General features: G+C 43.5%; 1 protein-coding gene across 2 annotated transcripts in view; it reads left to right on the top strand.

Annotated features, from left to right (window-relative positions):
- SLC10A7 (solute carrier family 10 member 7) overlaps positions 1 to 19591 on the top strand; it is a 253234-nt gene that overhangs the window by 230567 nt on the left and 3076 nt on the right. For both annotated transcript variants that reach the window (XM_030878159.3, XM_030878160.3), the window contains one exon: positions 17467 to 17612. In XM_030878159.3, coding sequence (XP_030734019.1) covers positions 17467 to 17612 — 146 coding nt within the window. The remainder of the gene's footprint in view (positions 1 to 17466; positions 17613 to 19591) is intronic.

Raw genomic sequence — 19591 nt, forward strand, 5'->3', positions numbered from 1 at the left:
CCTCCATGTGTCTGTATTTTTTTACAGATATTTTCCTGTAATTGATATCTAGTCTCATAGCGTTGTGGTCAGAAAAGATACTTGATACAATTTCAATTTTCTTAAATTTACCAAGGCTTGATTTGTGACCCAAGATATGATCTATCCTGGAGAATGTTCCATGAGCACTTGAGAAGAAAGTGTATTCTGTTAGTTTGGGATGGAATGTCCTATAAATATCAATTAAGTCCATCTTGTTTAATGTATCATTTAAAGCTTGTGTTTCCTTATTTATTTTCATTTTGGATGATCTGTCCATTGGTGAAAGTGGGGTGTTAGAGTCCCCTACTATGATTGTGTTCCTATCGATTTCCCCTTTTATGGCTGTTAGCATTTGCCTTATGTATTGAGGTGCTCCTATGTTGGGTGCAAAAAGATTTACAATTGTTACATCTTCTTGTATTGATTCCCTTGATCATTATGTAGTATCCTTCTTTGTCTCTTTTAATAGGCTTTGTTTTAAAGTCTATTTTGTCTGATATGAGAATTGCTACTCCAGCTTTCTTTTGATTCCCATTTGCATGGAGTATCTTTTACCATCCCCTCACTTTCAGTCTGTATGTGTCCCTAGGTCTGAAGTGGGTCTTGTAGACAACATATATACGGGTCTTGTTTCTGTATCCATTCAGCCAGTCTATGTCTTTTGGTTGAAGCATCTAAACCTTTTATTTTTAAGGTAGTTATCGATATGTATGTTCCTATTACCATTTTCTTAATTGTTTGGGGTTTGTTATTGTAGGTCTTTTCCTTCTCTTGTGTTTCCTGCCTGGAGAAATTCCTTTAGCATTTGTCATAAAGCTGGTTTGGTGGTGCTAAATTCTCTTAGCTTTTGCTCGCTTGTAAAGGTTTTAATTTCTCCATCGAATCTGAATGAGATCCTTGCTGGGTAGAGTACTCTTGGTGTAGGTTTTTCCCTTTCATCACTTTAAATATGTTCTGCCACTCCCTTCTGGCTTGCAGAGTTTCTACGGAAAGATCAGCTGTTAACCTTATGGGGATTCCCTTGTGTGTTATTTGTTGTTTTTCCCTTGCTGCTTTTAATATTTTTCCTTTGTATTTAATTTTTGATAGTTTGATTAATATGTGTGTTGGTGTGTTTCTCCTTGGTTTTATCCTGTATGGGACTCTGTGCTTCCTGGACTTGATTGACTATTTCCTTTCCCATATTAGGGAAGTTTTCAACTATAATCTGTTCAAATGTTTTCTCAGTTCGTTTCTTTTACTCTTCTTCTTCTGGGACCCCTATAATTCGAATGTTGGTGTGTTTAATGTTGTCCCAGAGGTCTCTGAGACTATCCTAAATTCTTTTCATACCTTTTTCTTTATTCTGCTCTGTGCTAGTTATTTCTACTATTTTATCTTCTAGGTCACTTATCCATTCTTCTGCCTCAGTTATTCTAATATTGATTCCTTCTAGAGAATTTTTAATATCATTTATTGTGTTTTTCATCATTGTCTGTTTCCTCTTTAGTTCTTCTTGTTCCTTGTTAAATGTTTCTTGTATTTTCTCCATTCTATTTCCAAGATTTTGGATCATGTTTACTATCATTACTCTGAATTCTTTTTCAGGTAGACTGTCTATTTCTCTTCATTTGTTAGGTCTGGTGGGTTTTTATCTTGCTCCTTCATCTGCTGTGGGTTTCTCTGTCTTCTCATTTTACTTAACTTACTGTGTTTGGGGTCTCTTTTTCGCAGGCTGCAGGTTCATAGTTCCTGTTGTTTTTGGTGGCTGCCCCCAGTGGCTAAGGTTGGTTCAGTGGGTTGTGTAGGCTTCCTGGTGGAGGGGACTAGTGCCTGTGTTGTGGAGAATGAGGCTGGATCTTATCTTTCTGGTGGGCAGGACTGCATCCGGTGGTGTGTTTTGGGGTGTCTGTGGACTTATTATGATTTTAGGCAGCCTCTCTGCTAATGGGTGGGGTTGTGTTCCTGTCTTGCTATTTGTTTGGCATAGGCACTGTAGCTTGCTGGTCGTTGAGTGGAGCTGGGTCTTAGCATTGAGGTGGAGATCTTGGCAGAGCTTTTGCCATTTGATATTACGTGGGGCTGGGAGGTCTTTGGTGGACCAATGTCCTGAACTTGCCTCTCCCACCTCAGAGGCACAGGCCTGACACCCAGCCAGAGCACCAAGACCCTGTCAGCCACATGGCTCAGAAGATAAGGGAGAAAAAAAGAAAGAAAGAAAAAGTAAAATAAAATAAAGTCATTAAAAAATTATTAAATATAACAAAAATTTAAACTAATTTTAAAAAAAGAAGGAAAGAAGAGAGCAACCAAACCAAAAAACAAATCCACCGATGATAACAAGTGCTAAAAACTATACTAAAAAACGGACAGGCAGAACCCTAGGACGAATGGTAGAAGCAAAGCTATACAGACAAAATCACACAAAGTCCACCGCCTCAGTTTTGGGATGATTGGTTGTCTATTCAGGTATTCCACAGAAGCAGGGTACATCAAGTTGATTGTGGAGATTTAGTCCGCTGCTCCTGAGGCTGCTGGGAGAGATTTCCCTTTCTCCTCTTTGTTCGCACAGCTCCCGGGGTTCATCTTTGGATTTGGACCCTCCTCTCCGTGTAGGTTGCCTGAGGTTGTCTGTTCTTCGCTCAGACAGGACGGGGTTAAAGGAGCCGCTGATTCGGGGGCTCTGGCTCACTCAGGCCGGGGGGAGGGAGGGTTACGGATGCAGGGCGAGCCTGCGGTGGCAGAGGCCGGTGTGACGTTGCAGCAGCCTGAGGCGTGCCGTGCGTTCTCCTGGGGAAGTTGTCCCTGGATCCCGGGACCCTGGCAGTGGTGGGCTGCACAGGCTCCCCGGAAGAGGGGTGTGGATAGTGACTTGTGCTCGTACACAGGCTTCTTGGTGGCGGCAGCAGCAGCCTTAGCGTCTCATGCCCGTCTCTGGGGTCCGTGCTGTTAGCTGCGGCTCGCGCCCGTCTCTGGAGCTCCTTTAATCAGCGCTCTTAATCCCTCGCGCACCAGGCAACAAAGAGGGAAGAAAAAGTCCTTTGCCTCTTCGGCAGCTCCAGACTTTTCCCTGGACTCCCTCCCGGCTAGCCGTGGTGCATTAACCCCCTGCAGGCTGTGTTCACGCTGCCAAACCCAGTCCTCTCCCTGCGCTCCGACCGAAGCCCGAAGCCCGAGCCTCAGCTCCCAGCCCCGCCCGCCCTTGCGGGTGAGCAGACAAGCCTCTCGGCCTCGTGAGTGCTGTTTGGCCCTGATCTTCTGTGCGGGAATCTTTGCCTTCCGCACCCCTGTGGCTGCGCTCTCCTCCACTTTGCCCTCCACACCCCTGTGGCTGTGCTCTCCTCCGCGGCTCCAAAGCTTTCCCCCTCCGCCACCATAAGTCTCCGCCCGCGAAGGGGCTTCCTAGTGTGTGGAAACCTTTCCTCCTTCACAGCTCCCTCCCACTGGTGCGGGTCCCGTCCCTATCTTTTTGTCTCTGTTTGTTCTTTTTTCTTTTGCCCTACCCAGGTACGTGGGGAGTTTCTTGCCTTTTGGGAGGTCTGAGGTCTTCTGCCAGCGTTCAGTAGGTGTTCTGTAGGAGTTGTTCCACGTGTAGATGTATTTCTGATGTATTTGTGGGGAGGAAGGTGATCTCCGCATCTTACTCCTCCGCCATCTTGAAGGTCTCCGAGTCAGCCTTTTAAAAGAGAGATGGATTTATGGGTAAATAACTCTAGTTTCTAATCCCCAAATCAAAACATCCTTGTTCTTCTGTGTCAGAAGATATCTCTTCTGAGGTTTAAGTTTATCATAAACATGGTACCATCAAGAAGAAAATTAGCACCAGAGGGTGATTCGTGGCCATGTTGACAAAACAGAAAGTGTATGTGCATTTGGGTCACAGTTTACTCCCATTTACAACTTAACTACAATTTGGACGCCTTCCAGAAGTTCCTCTGTCCATTGTTAAGAACATTATCAATGCAAAATCTTAGGGAGAACTAAGTTTAGGGTGTTGGAAGCTGTGGCAGAATCAGTAAAAGTGCATGTCATACTCATCAGCCTCTCATTGGCTCACACTTAAAAAGTTCCAAGTGTTTTTCTTCATTTATATAAAAACACATCTTTTAAAAAATCTGTGAAACTAGACAAGGCTTTCCAGAGCCAGTCAGATGGGGCCAGCCCTGTGTTGGTGACGATGTTTAATCTATTCTGATGCCTTTGTGTTATTTTTGTCATATGAAACTCTCTATTTTTGAGGTTTCACATCCTGTGATTGTGAACATTAGGCAGATTATTCTCTTTAGAAGACAAATGACTCTTCCTTCGCCGCCCAGAGAAGGAAAATGCTAAGGTCACTCTACTTCCTTCCCACCTGTCTCTGTAAATATGGTGACCCCTCCCAGAAGCCACCATGGGCATCTGAATGAAGCCTCCATGGCTCAGCTCTTCAATGCATTCTTGAATTCCCCATCTGTTAATTACTCCTACAGTGCTGTCAGATAGGTGAGGATGTACCTAATCTTCCGAGGCTGAGAACTTCGATTGGTAGAGTTAAATGTTTCATTGTCAGCATGTGGTGAGCCAGTTCAGGACATTCATTAAACATCTTTTCCAATCAGAATGTACCTGTTTCAAAACAGAAGTAACACCAGTGGCTCATTTGGGTCTTTTCTTGCATCTTTATGCAAGTTTTATTACATAAAACTTTCAGCAAAGGGGTAGGGTTACAGCCCAGGTGACTGAAGGCTAAACCACCATCTTTCATTTTCTGAATGGGCTGACAATGGTCAGAAAATGGTCATCGACCAACTTTTATTCAAAGTGAGTAAAAGCTGGTCATATGAGCTCCTCTGTCGAAAGGAATACCTCTCTTCTTTGCAGACCTTTCCTGTGTAAATATTTTATTTCTTACGTTCTGTATTCTATTCCTTTTCACCCTCCATTATTCTGTGTTAATATCATCAAGCATCTCTTTTTCTCTCGGGTTCCAGGCACTCTGACAAATCACCATTGGAGGCAGTAATGTGTTAGAGGGCCCAGAACCAGAGCCAGTCTGTCTGTGTTCACATCTACACGCTGTTGCTCACTGTGCGTGGCCTTGGGGAGATTTTTATTCTTCTGCTGCCTCAGTTTTCTCATCTGAAAAATGGGGAGAATAACGGTAGCCTTTACTCACATTGTAGACATAAGGAGTGAATGAGCTAATGTTGGCTCACTCTCAGAATAGTGCCTGACCCATAGTAAGCCCTGTGTAATGATTTTCCACAATCTGTATTCCACCTACCAACATACCGATAAGAGCCAGAAAGGTCCATGAACTCCAGATATGGCTTCTGAAGTCCTGCCTGAGGTGGGATGACCGAAAGACTACAACATGAACACTGCTCTTTTTTTCCTAAAACTCTCAATTACTGGAAAGATTGTTCCTTCTGTTAGTAATGGCCTCGGACTTCTAGTTTATACCCTTGTATTTGTTCATTTTCCTGCTCTTCCAGGCCTAACTCTGCCTTTTGGATAAAGGGAGATGTATTTTTATATATTATTATAGTCTGTATTTTATAATATATAAAAATGTTATGTTTTTGAATTCTGGTTTTGAAATATGAAGGAAGGATAAATCTCTTAGGAGAGTTTTACATAAACATCGATTTAGCATAGCTAAATAGCTCCTGACTACACCGAAAAGAAATGGAGCTGTGAGTTTTCCTAACCGTGGAGGGGAAGGTGGCAGGAGAGCCCCGTCAGGACCTCAGAGGGGATGTCTGAGTCCAACATGTGAAGTGCATTTCTGACACCTCCTGTGTGGACTTCCACGTGTCCCTTTCCCTCTCATATGCCATCTACAGAGATAACCATGGGACGTTTTTCAGGCCTCAGAGGTTGGAAATTAAAATTCCATTTATACTTACCTGTGAAAATGGTATAAGATTGTCTTGTTTTTCTGCCGGAGGTCTAGCCAAGGGGGTTGGTTGTTAGCCATCCCTGAGCTGCTGCTATTGCCTTTGTGTTCAGCGATTTAGAAATGCCCAAGTCTATGTGGGTTCCCTGAACCCATCACTGGGACACTGAGAAAACTAAAGAGTTCTTATTTGCATATATTATTTAGTTGTACATCATTTTGGATGACTCCTTCTACAAAAAGGACAAGAATCTTTCCTTCTGTGTCTCATAAAGCAACAATAGAGGTTCTGATGGTGGAGTCACATCAAAGATAATATGGCGGGCTTCCCTGGTGGCGCAGTGGTTAAGAATCCGCCTGCCAATGCAGGGGACACGGGTTCGAGCCCTGGTCTGGGAAGATCCCACATGCTGCGGAGCAACTAAGCCCGCGTGCCACAACTACTGAGCCTGAGCTCTAGAGCCCACGAGCCACAACTACTGAAGCCCGTGCACCTAGAGCCCGTGCTCCGCAACAAGAGAAGCCACTGAAATGAGAAGCCTGTGCACCGCAACGAAGAGTAGCCCCCGCTCGCCGCAACTAGAGAAAGCCCGTGCGCAGCAACAAAGACCCAAGGCAGCCAAAAATAAAATAAATAAATTTAAAAAAAAGATAATATAGCAGTTTTCCATTACAGATGGAACGACACGAAAAGAACAGGGAAGCAAATAAAATGTAAATCACTGGCAAGGGTAAGGCAGCCCAATCTGTGTATTAAAATACCTTGGAGAATTTGAGCAAAAGACCAGTCATTTAGATGGGAGTGAATGAGAGCAGGTCACATGATCCGTGACATCCTGTCCACCTTCCTAAGGGAATCTGCAGGAAGTAGACTCGCCAGCCTTTGGAACATTGCAGAATGGGTTTCAGGGGAAGTCCTAGAATAGCCAGCATTACGAGCAGTAATTCTGGGGGCTGTGCAGACGTACCACCTGCTCCAACAGGCCACACGTTAGTGGCCCTCTCTCTGAAGGACAGCATGCCAAGCCATACCCGTCAACCTGGAAGTAGGTGGCCTTTCTTTGTACCCACTCTAAAAGAGAGACAAAAATTAGAATAACCCAAATGTTCACTGCATCCGTTTTGCCTAACAGCTTTGCAGTGCTGCATTTCCTCACTGCCCTGTGCCATGATTCTGTGGTTGGGTGGAATTTGCTCTTCACCTAGCTTTGGCATGGTACTCTCCATCTTCTCTCCCTAGTCAATAAGAGCATAAGTTCCATGAAGGCGGGGTTGGGGGAGAGGTATCGGTTTACCCACTTATTCACTGCACCTAGAATGGTATCTGAAGACTTACTACTTACCAGACATTGTGTATTGTTTCATTTATGGTTTATTAAGAAAAAAAAAACCCTACAAAGTAGGTACATTTTACAGATGTGAAAACAGAGGTTCAATCACTTGCCTAACCAAAGTAACACAGCTGGTAAGTGGTAAGCATGGGATTCCAACCCGGGGCTCTCTGCGTCTTGTATCAGGCTTCGTAACAGCTACCTGTACTGCCTTGTGTAGGCTACTGGACATAATAAATTATAAATTGCTGCATGAAGCGACAGCTATATTACTGAAAATTAGCTTGCTTTAGGAAAATCCTAACTGAAAGCCTTTTCTAAACAAATTCCAAAACTGTTGATGTACCTTATCATGACACCATTTTGTGTTCTAGAAAAGGCATATAAGTACCCCTTTGTGTAGTAACTGAGATAAATCAGCGCCAGTGAGTTTGACTTTCTGTGACTATTTGTCTCTGAAGAGAAAGTGTGTGAGTGTGTGTGTGTGTGTGTATGTGCGTGTGTGTGTGCACCCGCGCGCGCGCGCGGTGTCAGAAGGGGACCCAGACTGGCATTTAGTGATGCCTGAAAAGAGTGGCTGTGTTCCTCTAATAGCGGCTGCCTCTGCAATTACATTATGATTGGGGAGACCATCTATCCCAGTGACTCTTAAAGGCAAATGTGGGCTTTTGAATTGAGAGATGCACTAAGAAGGAAGAGATAGAATTCAAATAACAATGTGTAAGATGTTTGGAGAGTAAAATTATGGATGTTTCTAACTAAGAACAAACTAAACAAAAGTGGGAAATCTCCATGACGACTGAAGAGCTAAGCAGCTCGATGCCAGATTTGCCAGCAGCTCTCTCCAGAACTCACTGGAACATCCGAGAAAGAATTTAAATGGAAAACAAGTCATGTGAATTCAGGCGAATGAACCTTTGAAAGACAGGAAAGGATCCAGGTGACTGGCGTATACTGTCTCTTAGCGAAGTGGGAAAGTAAGTGACATATTCAAGTTCAAAAACACAAAGGGTGTTTTTCAATATATTTCCTTTCCTACTCCACTATTCAATACTCATTTCAAAGTTTGGTTTCCACGGTCAGACCAGTTTCTTTCCTTCCTGCCATAATGAATATATTTTTCTCCTATGAAATACAACCCTCTCCCAGAGGGGTGTGCGAAGGATTTTTTTTTTTTTTTTTTTAGCGGTATGCGGGCCTCTCACTGTTGTGGCCTCTCCCGTTGCGGAGCACAGGCTCTGGACGCGCAGGCTCAGCGGCCATGGCTCACGGGCCCAGCCGCTCCGCGGCATGTGGGATCTTCCCAGACTGGGGCACGAACCCATGTCCCCTGCATCAGCAGGCGGACTCTCAACCACTGCGCCACCAGGGAAGCCCTTATTCTCTTTTTAGTCCAGTAAAGCAACTAGTATTTGTTCTTGTCCTGTCTTTTTTGATGGGAAACATTGCTTTAGCACCTATTCTTCAATAATTAATCATTCATATATTGAGTACCAGTCCTGTGCTTAAACACTGCAGGAGATTAAAAGAAAAATATAAGGCTTTGCCTATTTTCAGGGGCAAACAAAACCTACACAAAAGAAAATAATGGCAACATAAGCCAATGCTAAATTATGGAGTGCAGCTAGGAAGAGAGGCTTCATTCTTCAAAAGAGGAAGAAATCGATAGGGAGGCCACCTTCACCATGGAGAAAAAATGGAAAGCTGAGCCCAAAACAACCCCTAGGATTTAGTCACCCAGAGGGAAAGGACAAGATCGAGGCAGGGGCTCAGCTCTTACAAAGACAAGAAAGTTCTAGGCCTGAGCCAGTGACAGCAATTGGCAACTGAGAGGTTGGTTTAATGGAGTTAACATAGGTTAGTGATTAAAAGTAAATAGACTGTGGTCTAATTCTGCCTCTACCACCTACCAGATGTGTGATGTTAGGCAAGTCACATAACTGCTCTACCCCTCAGTTGCCTCATGTTTCAGTGGGGAAATTGCCACCTACTTCTTAGGGCTGTTTTAAGGATTAAGTGAGATAATGCAGGAAAAGCACTTGGCAGGCAGGAAGCACTTACAAAATGGCGGTAGTTGCCATCGTTCTTTACTGACGTCGAAGGGGTAGAGGATTTGATGAATGGGCACTGGAAAGTCATTGTAATTCTTGAGCAGGGTATCGCCTTTAATTAATGTGGGTTTTAGGAAGATTAATCTGGCTGTGGTTTGTAGGATTGATGAAGGGAAGAGTCTGAAGACAGGGGGTTATGTCAGGAGGCTGAAAGAGTCATTTGGCTTGATTTTATGAGGAACCGAATTAGGAAGTTGGCAGTGAAAACTGAGGGGGAAGGACAGTGCTCGATAGAGGAAAGAACCTCCAGAACTTGGTGACTTGATCTACAAGGAGAAAGACAAATGGTGATCCCCAAACTCTGAGTTGTAGCAACTTGGTAAGCATGCACCAGGCCGGCACTCACTCTCTGGACGAAGGGAAGCCGAGGTGATTGGGGCAAGTGCTACAGAAAGTGGGCCCCAGGAAGGCAGGGGCCTTGTCTGTGTTATTTTCCTTATATCCTCAGCACCGGGAACAGTGAATCACATACAGCAGAGGCCCAGAAAGTATTTTTTGAATGAATGAGTAGATGGTGAGAGCATCGTGCTCCTACAAGTAAACTCTGAACAACGATATAAAGTAGATGGTGTTCCTATTGTGAGCAATAGAGCGGCCTTCCGTGAGAGGTATGTGAAGGTCCATATTTAATCGAGGAAGAAAAATGTCTGTTTCTCAAGGAAAAATTTAAAAACCGTCCATCCAATAGAAACTAGTAACTGTTGAAACTTGATACAAAGGGAATTTTCTAATTCAGAGGACATAAAATAAACATTTAAAATAGGGGGGATACCCCCACTTGTTCCGGTACGTATTGTTTTATCCTTTCCATCCTGGGTGCAGGATAAAAGAAACCCCTTATTTGCTTGTTAGAAGAAGAAAGCTCTCACTTGAAGTTCTTAGTTGGCAGATGTCAGTTGAAAGCTCTGCTTATGGAATATGCCGCAGTGTCAAAGTCTGTTGGATAATTTTAGACGAATGTGTCATGTGTGACATGGAAATATGGCATGCCATACATTAGTGATTTCCCAAGTGTTTGGAGCAGGTAGTAATGTGCTGGGGAAGTGCTCTTCATCTCTCCACACAGTGTACTTGTAGAGCAGTGGGGAAATGCTCCTGGTGGAAATTACTTTAGTCAGAAAAGGAATCCATTTACAATATGCGCCTTCTAACATCTTTCAGACAATGCATTGTATTAAAGAGGCATTTTTTGATTAATGTTTTATAAACATTTTTCAGCATGACAGCTTAAAGTCCCTGTAAAATTGTAAATGTGCACATGGTGTTCACTTCCATAAAGTCAAACGCCGTCTCGTAAAGTCTAGTCGGATCCTGTCAACCACGGTGACACAGAATCAGTACCTGGGAGCATTAAAATTAATTTGCTTCATTTATGTTACCGCAGTGATCGCAAGATGAAAAGAGTCCTATATTTAAATTTTACTTGAAAAAGAAAACTCTTTTGAGTAAGTTTGTTTGGTTTTTTGAAATTATTGCCCTTTTTTTCTCCCTAGTTAATGAATGGAGTGAAAATGGAGTGATAGTCTGCACAGTAACTTTATGATGGGGTCTGGAAAAGCACAAGTCCGATCCTTCAGTGCTCTTCCTCTGAGCACTAAGATGCTCAGAGATGAAGACAAAACAGTCACTGACCCTGAGAAGCTAACAGCTTAGTGAGGGAAACACACACACACACACACACACACACACACACACACACACACGAAGCAAGCAGCGATAATAAATGCAGCAAACGCTAGGCTGGAACACGCCCCAGTTGGGTAAGCCTAGAGCAGAAAGGAGCCTTGGGACATCAAGGATGGCTTCCCAGAGGAGGTGAGTTAGGAACTGCGGGCTAAGGAATCGGGCAGGTCAAGAAGTGGGTGGCGAGCATCCTGGGCAAAAGGAACTCACGTGCAAAGACCGAGAGGTGAGACTTCTAGAGCCTAGAGCGTGGGCATGGGCACAGGTTGGGGAGAGGAGGGGAGGAAGGGGCACCACACTCTTCATGGCTGGAGCACAGAGAGAGCCCAGGGGAGCGTGGTGAGACAGAGAGAGATTTTGTACTCAGCCTGGTTGCAGACTGGAAAATACCCTGCAGAGGACAAGCCTGAAGGCAGAGAGATGGGTTTGGGGCGAGGGTTGGGGGGCGGGTGAGGGCTGACCGAGCCCTGAAGGAAGGTCACGGGGAGGCAGTGGGAGTGGTCATAGAGGGGCCTGTGAGTTACCTGAGTGAGGGTCGTGTCACATGCCTCGCCCTTTAGTTAATCTGTGAAGTGAGTGCTAATTGAATGAACGATTGAGTGAATTGTTGAAAGGGTGGGTGAAGAGGATGACAGGGTGGTGCATCACATGGGCTTCTGGAAAAAGACATAGCGATGCTCTCTGATTTGACTTGAAGGTCAAGTTTTGCCAAATTCGTGGCCAGGTGACAGAAATCGCAGTGTGGTGAGCACAGTGGCCCTCACAGTTCCAGGACTCTCTCTATTTCATTTCCAGTGTTCATCCTGATAGAGCTGGAAACGTGGCAAAGATGCCCTAGAACAGAGATCGTAAACTCGCCGCTTCCAAACATCGCCAGGGTGGACTGGACCACTCAGACGTGGAATCGTAGAATAGTTACCTCCCCCTCCACCCCCCCACTTCTCCCAACTTCTCTTCCTACTCTGACCCTCGAGAAAATGAAAATGCACAGGATGGAAGCTGCCAGGAGGGCGGCTGGGGAGAAACTGAAGAAAAGCAGGGGAAAGACTGAGATATAAAGAAGAGATTGCGAAGGAACTAATAATTGAAAAGGAAAGTGGATAATTGAATGATCGAGAAGTAAGGTAGAGTTTCAGACAGAGGGAACAGAAAGGTTCCCAAAACAAATAGCTTGACTTGAATCTCTGGAGTCCCCCTCCCCTCATCCGGGGATTAGCCGGTGGTGAATCCACCCTGAGAGAATGACAAGCAAAGACGCAGCAAAGGGACCTGGCCCTAATCTCCGGAAGCTAAGTTTTTCTCTCTGATGTGATTTTCAATCATATTTTTAACATTAGTCACTGAGAGTGGTGGTGATAGGAAATCTGATTAACAATTAACAAGAAGGTATTGCAGGCACACAAAGTGATGAAGAGAAATCCCTACTTCATTCGACAGATGTCTACAGCAGCGGCCAGTCATGGGGGAGCCCTCTCTTTTCCAGGCGAAGTGGATGACTGGGGTGCGAAGCCAAGTGAGAGAGGGCCTGTGTCTCCAGGGTGAGGCAGGCAAACACGCCACACCATCAACATAGGGCACTAAAACAGTGTGGGAAAGCGGGGAGGGGACAGTGAGGAAATGAAGGAGTAATAAGTGCAGGAAGTAGCTGGAGCTGGGGGAACAAAGGAAGAAGTTGGGTTCTCAGAACCTAGAAGTCTGGAGAGGAAACAGGGGTCAGACCTTCAAGGAGGGGCACAGTGGGCTAGCCGCTGGGGCTGAACCCCAGGCCTCTGCGCCTTCTCCAGCCTTCCTCTAGTGTCCAGGGGGCCGCCTGCTGCCAAGGAGGAGTGATGTTTGCAGAGTCCCAGCCTGGTCTGTACAGAAGAGTGTGTTCAAAGATGAGACGGAAGAGCTGAAGAACCAGCCCAGGACCAGAAGAGACTTCATACAAAGTGATAGCAGAGTCCACAGAAGGTAGAAGTTCACCTGTACACTGGAAGTTTCTTGAAGGCAGTGTCAGTCTGGGGTTCCCTTGCCACTATTGGGGTAGGCCTCGTGGTTACTGAGCTCCTGGCCGCTGTGAAATCACAGGAATACCCCAGCGTGGGTAGCAGGGGAGTGTGAGGTCTGCTGCCCCCGGAAGTGCTGCTGGGAGGGTTAGGGGCCCAAGGGGAGCGAGTTCCAAAAGGACTTCTGGACTAGAAAGCTCTTTGCATCCCAGGCCCTCTTCTGCTTCATGGAGCTGCCACGCCTGTGGCATCTTGAACTGAAGACCTCGGAGGCCTTGACCCTTACCTGACACAGAGAACTGGAAACCCAGGTGGCCTGGATTGCAGTAAAGACTCCACCACTTGGGAAAGTTTTCTAACCACTAATGAGGCGTTTCAGTCTCCTCATTAGTAAAATGGTGCAAACAATAGGTTTCATCAACCACCGAGAGTTGTTGTCTGTTCATATGGGAGAGCCCTTGACAGCACCTGGCCTCAAGTAAGTACTCACTGCATACAAACCGTTATTATCATTATTACTACTATCTTTTCATCACACTACGGTGAATTGATGTCGCTTCCATTAAGATACCTTGTGAACTTGCGTATTGGAGCAGCAGCCCTGTGACCATATCTGTGGGCTTGCTTGAGCTGGCTGAAGAACGACCCAGAGCCTGCCTGAACTTAGCCAAGAAAGTGTAACTCAGGTGATTTAGCCCAGCAGCCATCGTCCTTGAATTTGGGGTCAGAAACCCCTGCTCTGACCATGTTTTAGAGACACATACCTGCATATTTCTATCATTTGCTCCCTTTAGCCCCACTATTACTCCACGCCACCCCCCAACTCCTTCACATCATCCTTTTGGGCCAAATAACCTTTCCTGAAAACAGGAGTAGTATATGTTCAGGTCTTCTTCATTTCTCATTGTAGTAACTTTCTGGGACTATAATTTTTTTTTTTTTTTTAGATTTTATTCATTTTATTTTATTTTTTTATTTATTTATTTTTTGGCTGCATTGGGTCTTTGTTCTTGCGTGTGGGCTTTAGTTGTGGCGAATGGGGGCTACTCTTTGTTGTGGTGTGCGGGCTTCTTATTGTGGTAGCTTCTCTTGTTTCAGAGCACAGGCTCAAGGTGCGTGGGCTTCAGTAGTTGTGGCACGCGGGCTCAGTAGTTGTGGCACACAGGCTCTAGAGCGCAGGCTCAGTAGTTGTGGCACACGGGCTTAGTTGTTCTGCAGCACGTGGGATCTTCCCGGACCAGGGCTTGAACCCGTGTCCCCTGCATTGGCAGGCGGGTTCTTAACCACTGCGCCACCAGGGAAGCCCTCTGGGATTATAATATTAAATGCTGCTTTTCAATATCTAACACTGATCTAATTCAAATCCAATAAGTGGATTAAGCATATTACTTTTAAAAAGAAAACTCCTTTGTTCTTTATATTAGTGAGAAGACAGAAGCTGTGCAAAAATCTAAATGCATACGCTTGAAGCTTTGAGAGAGACTTTGTTTGGGAAGAGTTAAGTGTTTTCAGTTTATGGCAATGATATGTGAGGCTATGAAAAAGAAAGCAGCCATGAAATACATTTTTGCATAAAGGTTTGAAATTTATTAGAAGGTAAAAATAATTGAAAAAGCAGAGCTTTCCTCACCAGGCTATCATAAAACATTATTTATGTACCATCATTGTGTGTATTTAGGAGCCTGGGTCCTTTTCAGTGGTTGTTCTCAAAGAAACAAAAAGAAAGCTAAGCTGTTAAAGCTATTCAGTTGAAAAACTGATGTACATACACAGCCGTACTAACAACTGGACCACATTAAAGCAATTGGTGATAATAGTCAAATCACCAGTGTCTGAATTCTGTTACAGAAGCTTAATAGTTACGTATGTTAGGCAGCTGCTTACAAAGTATGCACACCTTGCCCTGGATATAACAGAGCGGTAGACTCAGAAGTAGTATTCATTTACCTGAGTTCCGTTACAGCCTTCACTGTGGGGTTTAATCATTCAGCACAGATTTTAGAATTCATCTGCTGTATACAGTACTGCTTAAAGCGCTTCGAGATTCTTGGCCAAAAGAGAATGTGCAAAAGCCTTTATTAATGTCTATCTGGCTAAAGTACCCTCCGACTTATAGCCATATATACCATACTTTATCTTACCATATACTTTCAGCCCCAAAGTGAACTTGGGGGCTGTGAAATGGTGCCAGGCAGGCTTCCCTAAAGACTAACAGAGTGTTTCACTACTAAGCAAGAAAAGATCCTTTTTTTTTTTTTAATTGTGGTATAGTTGCTTTACAGTGTTGTGCAGAAAAGATCCATTTTTAACCTCTACCTTACTAGTATGCCTCAGCCTTCTCGAGGAAACTCTATTCCGAAATCTGAAAGAGAAATTAAGGAAACTCTCCAATTTACCATTGCAACAAAAAGAATAAAATACCTAGGAATAAACCTTCCTAGGGAGACAAAAGACCTGTATGCAGAAAACTATAAGACACTGATGAAAGAAATTAAAGATGATACCAACAGATGGAGAGATATACCATGTTCTTGGATTGGAAGAATCAATATTGTGAAAATGACTGTACTACCCAAAGCAATCTGCAGATTCGATGCAATCCCTATCAAATTACCAATGGCATTTTATACGGAACTAGAACAAAAAATCTTGAAATTTGTATGGAGACACAAAAGACCCCGAATAGCCAAAGAAGCCTTGAGGGAAAAAAACGGAGCTGGAGGAATCAGACTCCCTGACTTCAGACTATACTACAAAGCTACAGTAATCAAGACAATATGGTACTGGCAGAAAACCAGAAACATAGATCAATGGAACAAGATAGAAAGCCCAGAGATAAACCCACGCACCTATGGTCAACTAATCTATGACAAAGGAGGCAAGGATATACAATGGAGAAAAGACAGTCTCTTCAATAAGTGGTGCTGGGAAAACTGAACAGCTACATGTAAAAGAATGAAATTAGAACACTCCCTAACACCATGCACAAAAATAAACTCAAAATGGGTTTGAGACCTAAATGTAAGACCAGACACTATAAAACTCTTAGAGGAAAACATAAGAAGAAAACTCTTTGGCATAAATCACAGCCAGATCTTTTTTGATCCACCTCCTAGAGTAATGAAAATAAAAACAAAAATAAACAAATGGGACCTAATGAAACTTAAAAGCTTTTGCACAGCGAAGGGAAGCATAAACAAGACGAAAAGAGAACCCTCAGAATGGGAGAAAATATTTGCACACGAATCAATGGACAAAGGATTAATCTCCAAAATATATAAACAACTCATGCAGCTCAATATCAAAAAACAAACAAGCCAATCCAAAAATGGGCAGAAAACCTAGATAGACATGTCTCCAAAGAAGACATACAAATGGCCAAGAAGCACATGAACAGCTGCTCAACATCACTAATTATTAGAGAAATGCAAATCAAAACTACAATGAGGTATCACCTCACACCAGTTAGAATGGGCATCATCAGAAAATCTACAAACAACAAATGCTGGAGAGGGTGTGGAGAAAAGGGAACCCTCTTGCACTGTTGGTGGGAATGTAAATTGATACAGCCACTATGGAGAGCAGTATGGAGGTTCCCTAAAAAACTAAAAATAGAATCGCCATATGACTCAGCAATCCCACTACTGGGCATATACCCAGAGAAAACCATAATTCAAAAAGACACATGCACCCCAGTGTTCATTGCAGCACTATTTACAATAGCCAGGTCATGGAAGCAACCTAAATGCCCATCAGCAGACGAATGGATAAAGAAGATGTGGTACATATATACAGTGGAATATTACTCAGCCATAAAAAGCAATGAAACTGGGTCATTTATTGATATGTGGTTGGATCTAGAGACTGTCATACAGTGTGAAGTAAGTCAGAAAGAGAAAAACAAATATCGTATATTAACGCATATCTGTGGAACCTAGAAAAATGGTACAGATGAACCAGTTTACAGGGCAGAAATTGAGACACGGATGTAGAGAACAAGCGTATGGACACCAAGGGGGGAAAGCGGCGGGGGTGGGTGGGTGGTGGTGTGATGAATTGGGCGATTGGGATTGACATGTATACACTGATGTGTATAAAATGGATGACTAATAAGGACCTGCTATATAAAAAAATAAATAAAATTTAAAAATTAAAAAAAAAGAAACTCTATTCCCCACTCTCTTCTCTCCTCTCCTTGTTAGACAGGCTGCTAACTTGCAGTGAGAGTTACTGCTGCCCTTGAACCGACCACCTTTTCAGTTTTAATCTGTTCTAGATAGAGCTTGGAGGTTTACACAGTGAAAGGAAGATGGAAAGATTTGGTGAGTCGTTCCAGACCTTCCCTTTTCAGTTCTGTGAATATACACAAGGGAAAGGCGGTGCAATCTGAAGTCCAGTTTTAATGGCGTATGTCTTTAGTTTGATGACAGACTGAATTTGCCTCTAGGTTTTCTGTCTTCTTTGTTCATCAGGGATTCCAATGCTGAAGATCGTGTTTGCAGGCCATGAGTACCTCTCTTTAATATCCGTCCCCTTGCTGATCTACCACCCGGTGCAGATCCTTCTGGGAAGTGTGTTGGTGCCAACAATAAGGTCTTGGATGGTGTCCAGGCAGAAGGTGAGACTCTAGAAGAATCTTATTTGGATCCAAGTCACGTTGAAATGCTATTTCTGAATCTTAGCTGTTCATATGCTTTAACTTTTGCACATATAACCTTGTTCTCAAGTACACATTCTCTTAACTAAATACGGTAATAATGACGCATTAATCCAATTCAATTTGAACAAGAGGATTGAGGGCTAATTGTTCCATATTATTATAACAGCACGATGATACTTAGAAGGTAGTTTTTAAAAGCCCTTTTTAATTTGCTCCTATCGAAGGGCATATTGCAGTGGATTAAAGTTTCAGTAAATATACTCAAAATACATGTGCCCCTCTGCTCGGGTGCCCACCATCTTTGCCCACCTGATCATTTGTATGTGTCCTGACTTCACATGCCTTTCTAAATATGATAGCACCTGGATTTATCCAGAGCGTCTACTTTATTTTTAATTTTCCAGACACATAATAACTTCTTTGTACTATGCGTTTGGGAATTAAAAAATAAAATTTCAGTAGCAAAGGAGGCCACACAAGGACATCAGTTTCACCACACTTGGCTCAGAAGTCGTGTTACTTATTTGATATTTGTGGATTTGATTTTCTAAATTATCAGCCAAAATAAAATAAACGGAGTGACTCATACAAAATTCAGAGGCAGCACATACCACGGAAGTGCCCATAGAGCTGGCTTCTTCCTTCTTCCTAGTGGCTCAGACTTTGCAAGACTGCTTTCGCCTGCTCACGAGGTGGCAAGGAGATAGCCAGTGACAGAGCACTGTGTGTCATGTTCTTAGTGTCCTGAAAATGGGACCGCCCCACTACAGCCTGTTAAGCTCTGTGTTATGCTAAGCACGTGCCAGCCTTTACCAGGTTCGGAGTGTGGACCCTTGAGCCATCCTGCCAGCTCTGCCACCTTACCCCCGTGTGACCCTGGCCATGTTACTTCACGTCTGTGCACCTCAGTCTCTGCCACACTAAGACTCATGATAACATCTACTCTTTAGAGTTGTGGAGGATTACGTGGCAGGTATTTGACAAAAGCTATCTGATATAATCTCTGTTATCATCACTGATGTTCCTTATTTTCTACAACACTGTAGCAGGCTCTGCTATCCCCATTGAACACATAGGAACTAGGCCCAGAGAGTTGAGCAACTTGCCCAGGGTTGTGGGGGTGGGTTTACTCAGTGCTAGACTTAGGACTTGAACCCTGGTCTATGTGTCCCCCAAAATCTTTCCCCTACACCACAACGATGCTCCAAACAGAAATACAAGATTGCTTTTGTTTAATTTTTGGTACTGAAGTACAGTTAATTTACAATGTTGCATTAGTTTCAAGTGTACAGCAAAGTGATTGTTATATATGTAAGAATATATATAAGAATAAAAATATATAGGAATATATATATATTCTTTTTCAGATTCTTTTCCATTATAGGTTATTACAAGATATTGAGTATAGTTCCCTGTGCTGTACAGTAGGTCCTTGTTGTTTATCCATTTTATATATAGGAGTGTGTATATGTTAATCCCAGACTCTCCTAATTTATCTCTCCCCCCCCCCACCCCCAAGATTGCTTTTAGAAGGAGAGCCCTAGGTCCCCAGAATCCTGCCTGAGAAGGTAGCCCTCCAGCACCTTCCCTCCTCTTGTAATTGAACAAAATGTTAGCAAACACCATTCTGTGCTGGGGACCACTCCAGTCTGGGGTCTTCCCACTCAGAATTGGTACAGGAGCAGTTTAGTAATTCTCTTTCTTTTACTATTTATCCCCTTTGAAAACTTCATTTGTATATATGCTCGTGTTTAACAATGTGTATATGCATGATAGACCAGAATTTATACATATAAATTTTGACAAAGAATGAAGAAAATTATTTGAAAATCCTAATACTCCATCAATAATACACAGTCATAGTGAACAGCAAATTAATCAGAATGAAGTTTTCTTCTAAATGTTTAAAAGCTCTAGGATTTATCCTGCAGAGTAAC

The sequence above is a fragment of the Globicephala melas genome, chromosome 5, assembly GCF_963455315.2.
Source record: "Globicephala melas chromosome 5, mGloMel1.2, whole genome shotgun sequence".
Taxonomy (NCBI): Eukaryota; Metazoa; Chordata; class Mammalia; order Artiodactyla; family Delphinidae; genus Globicephala; species Globicephala melas.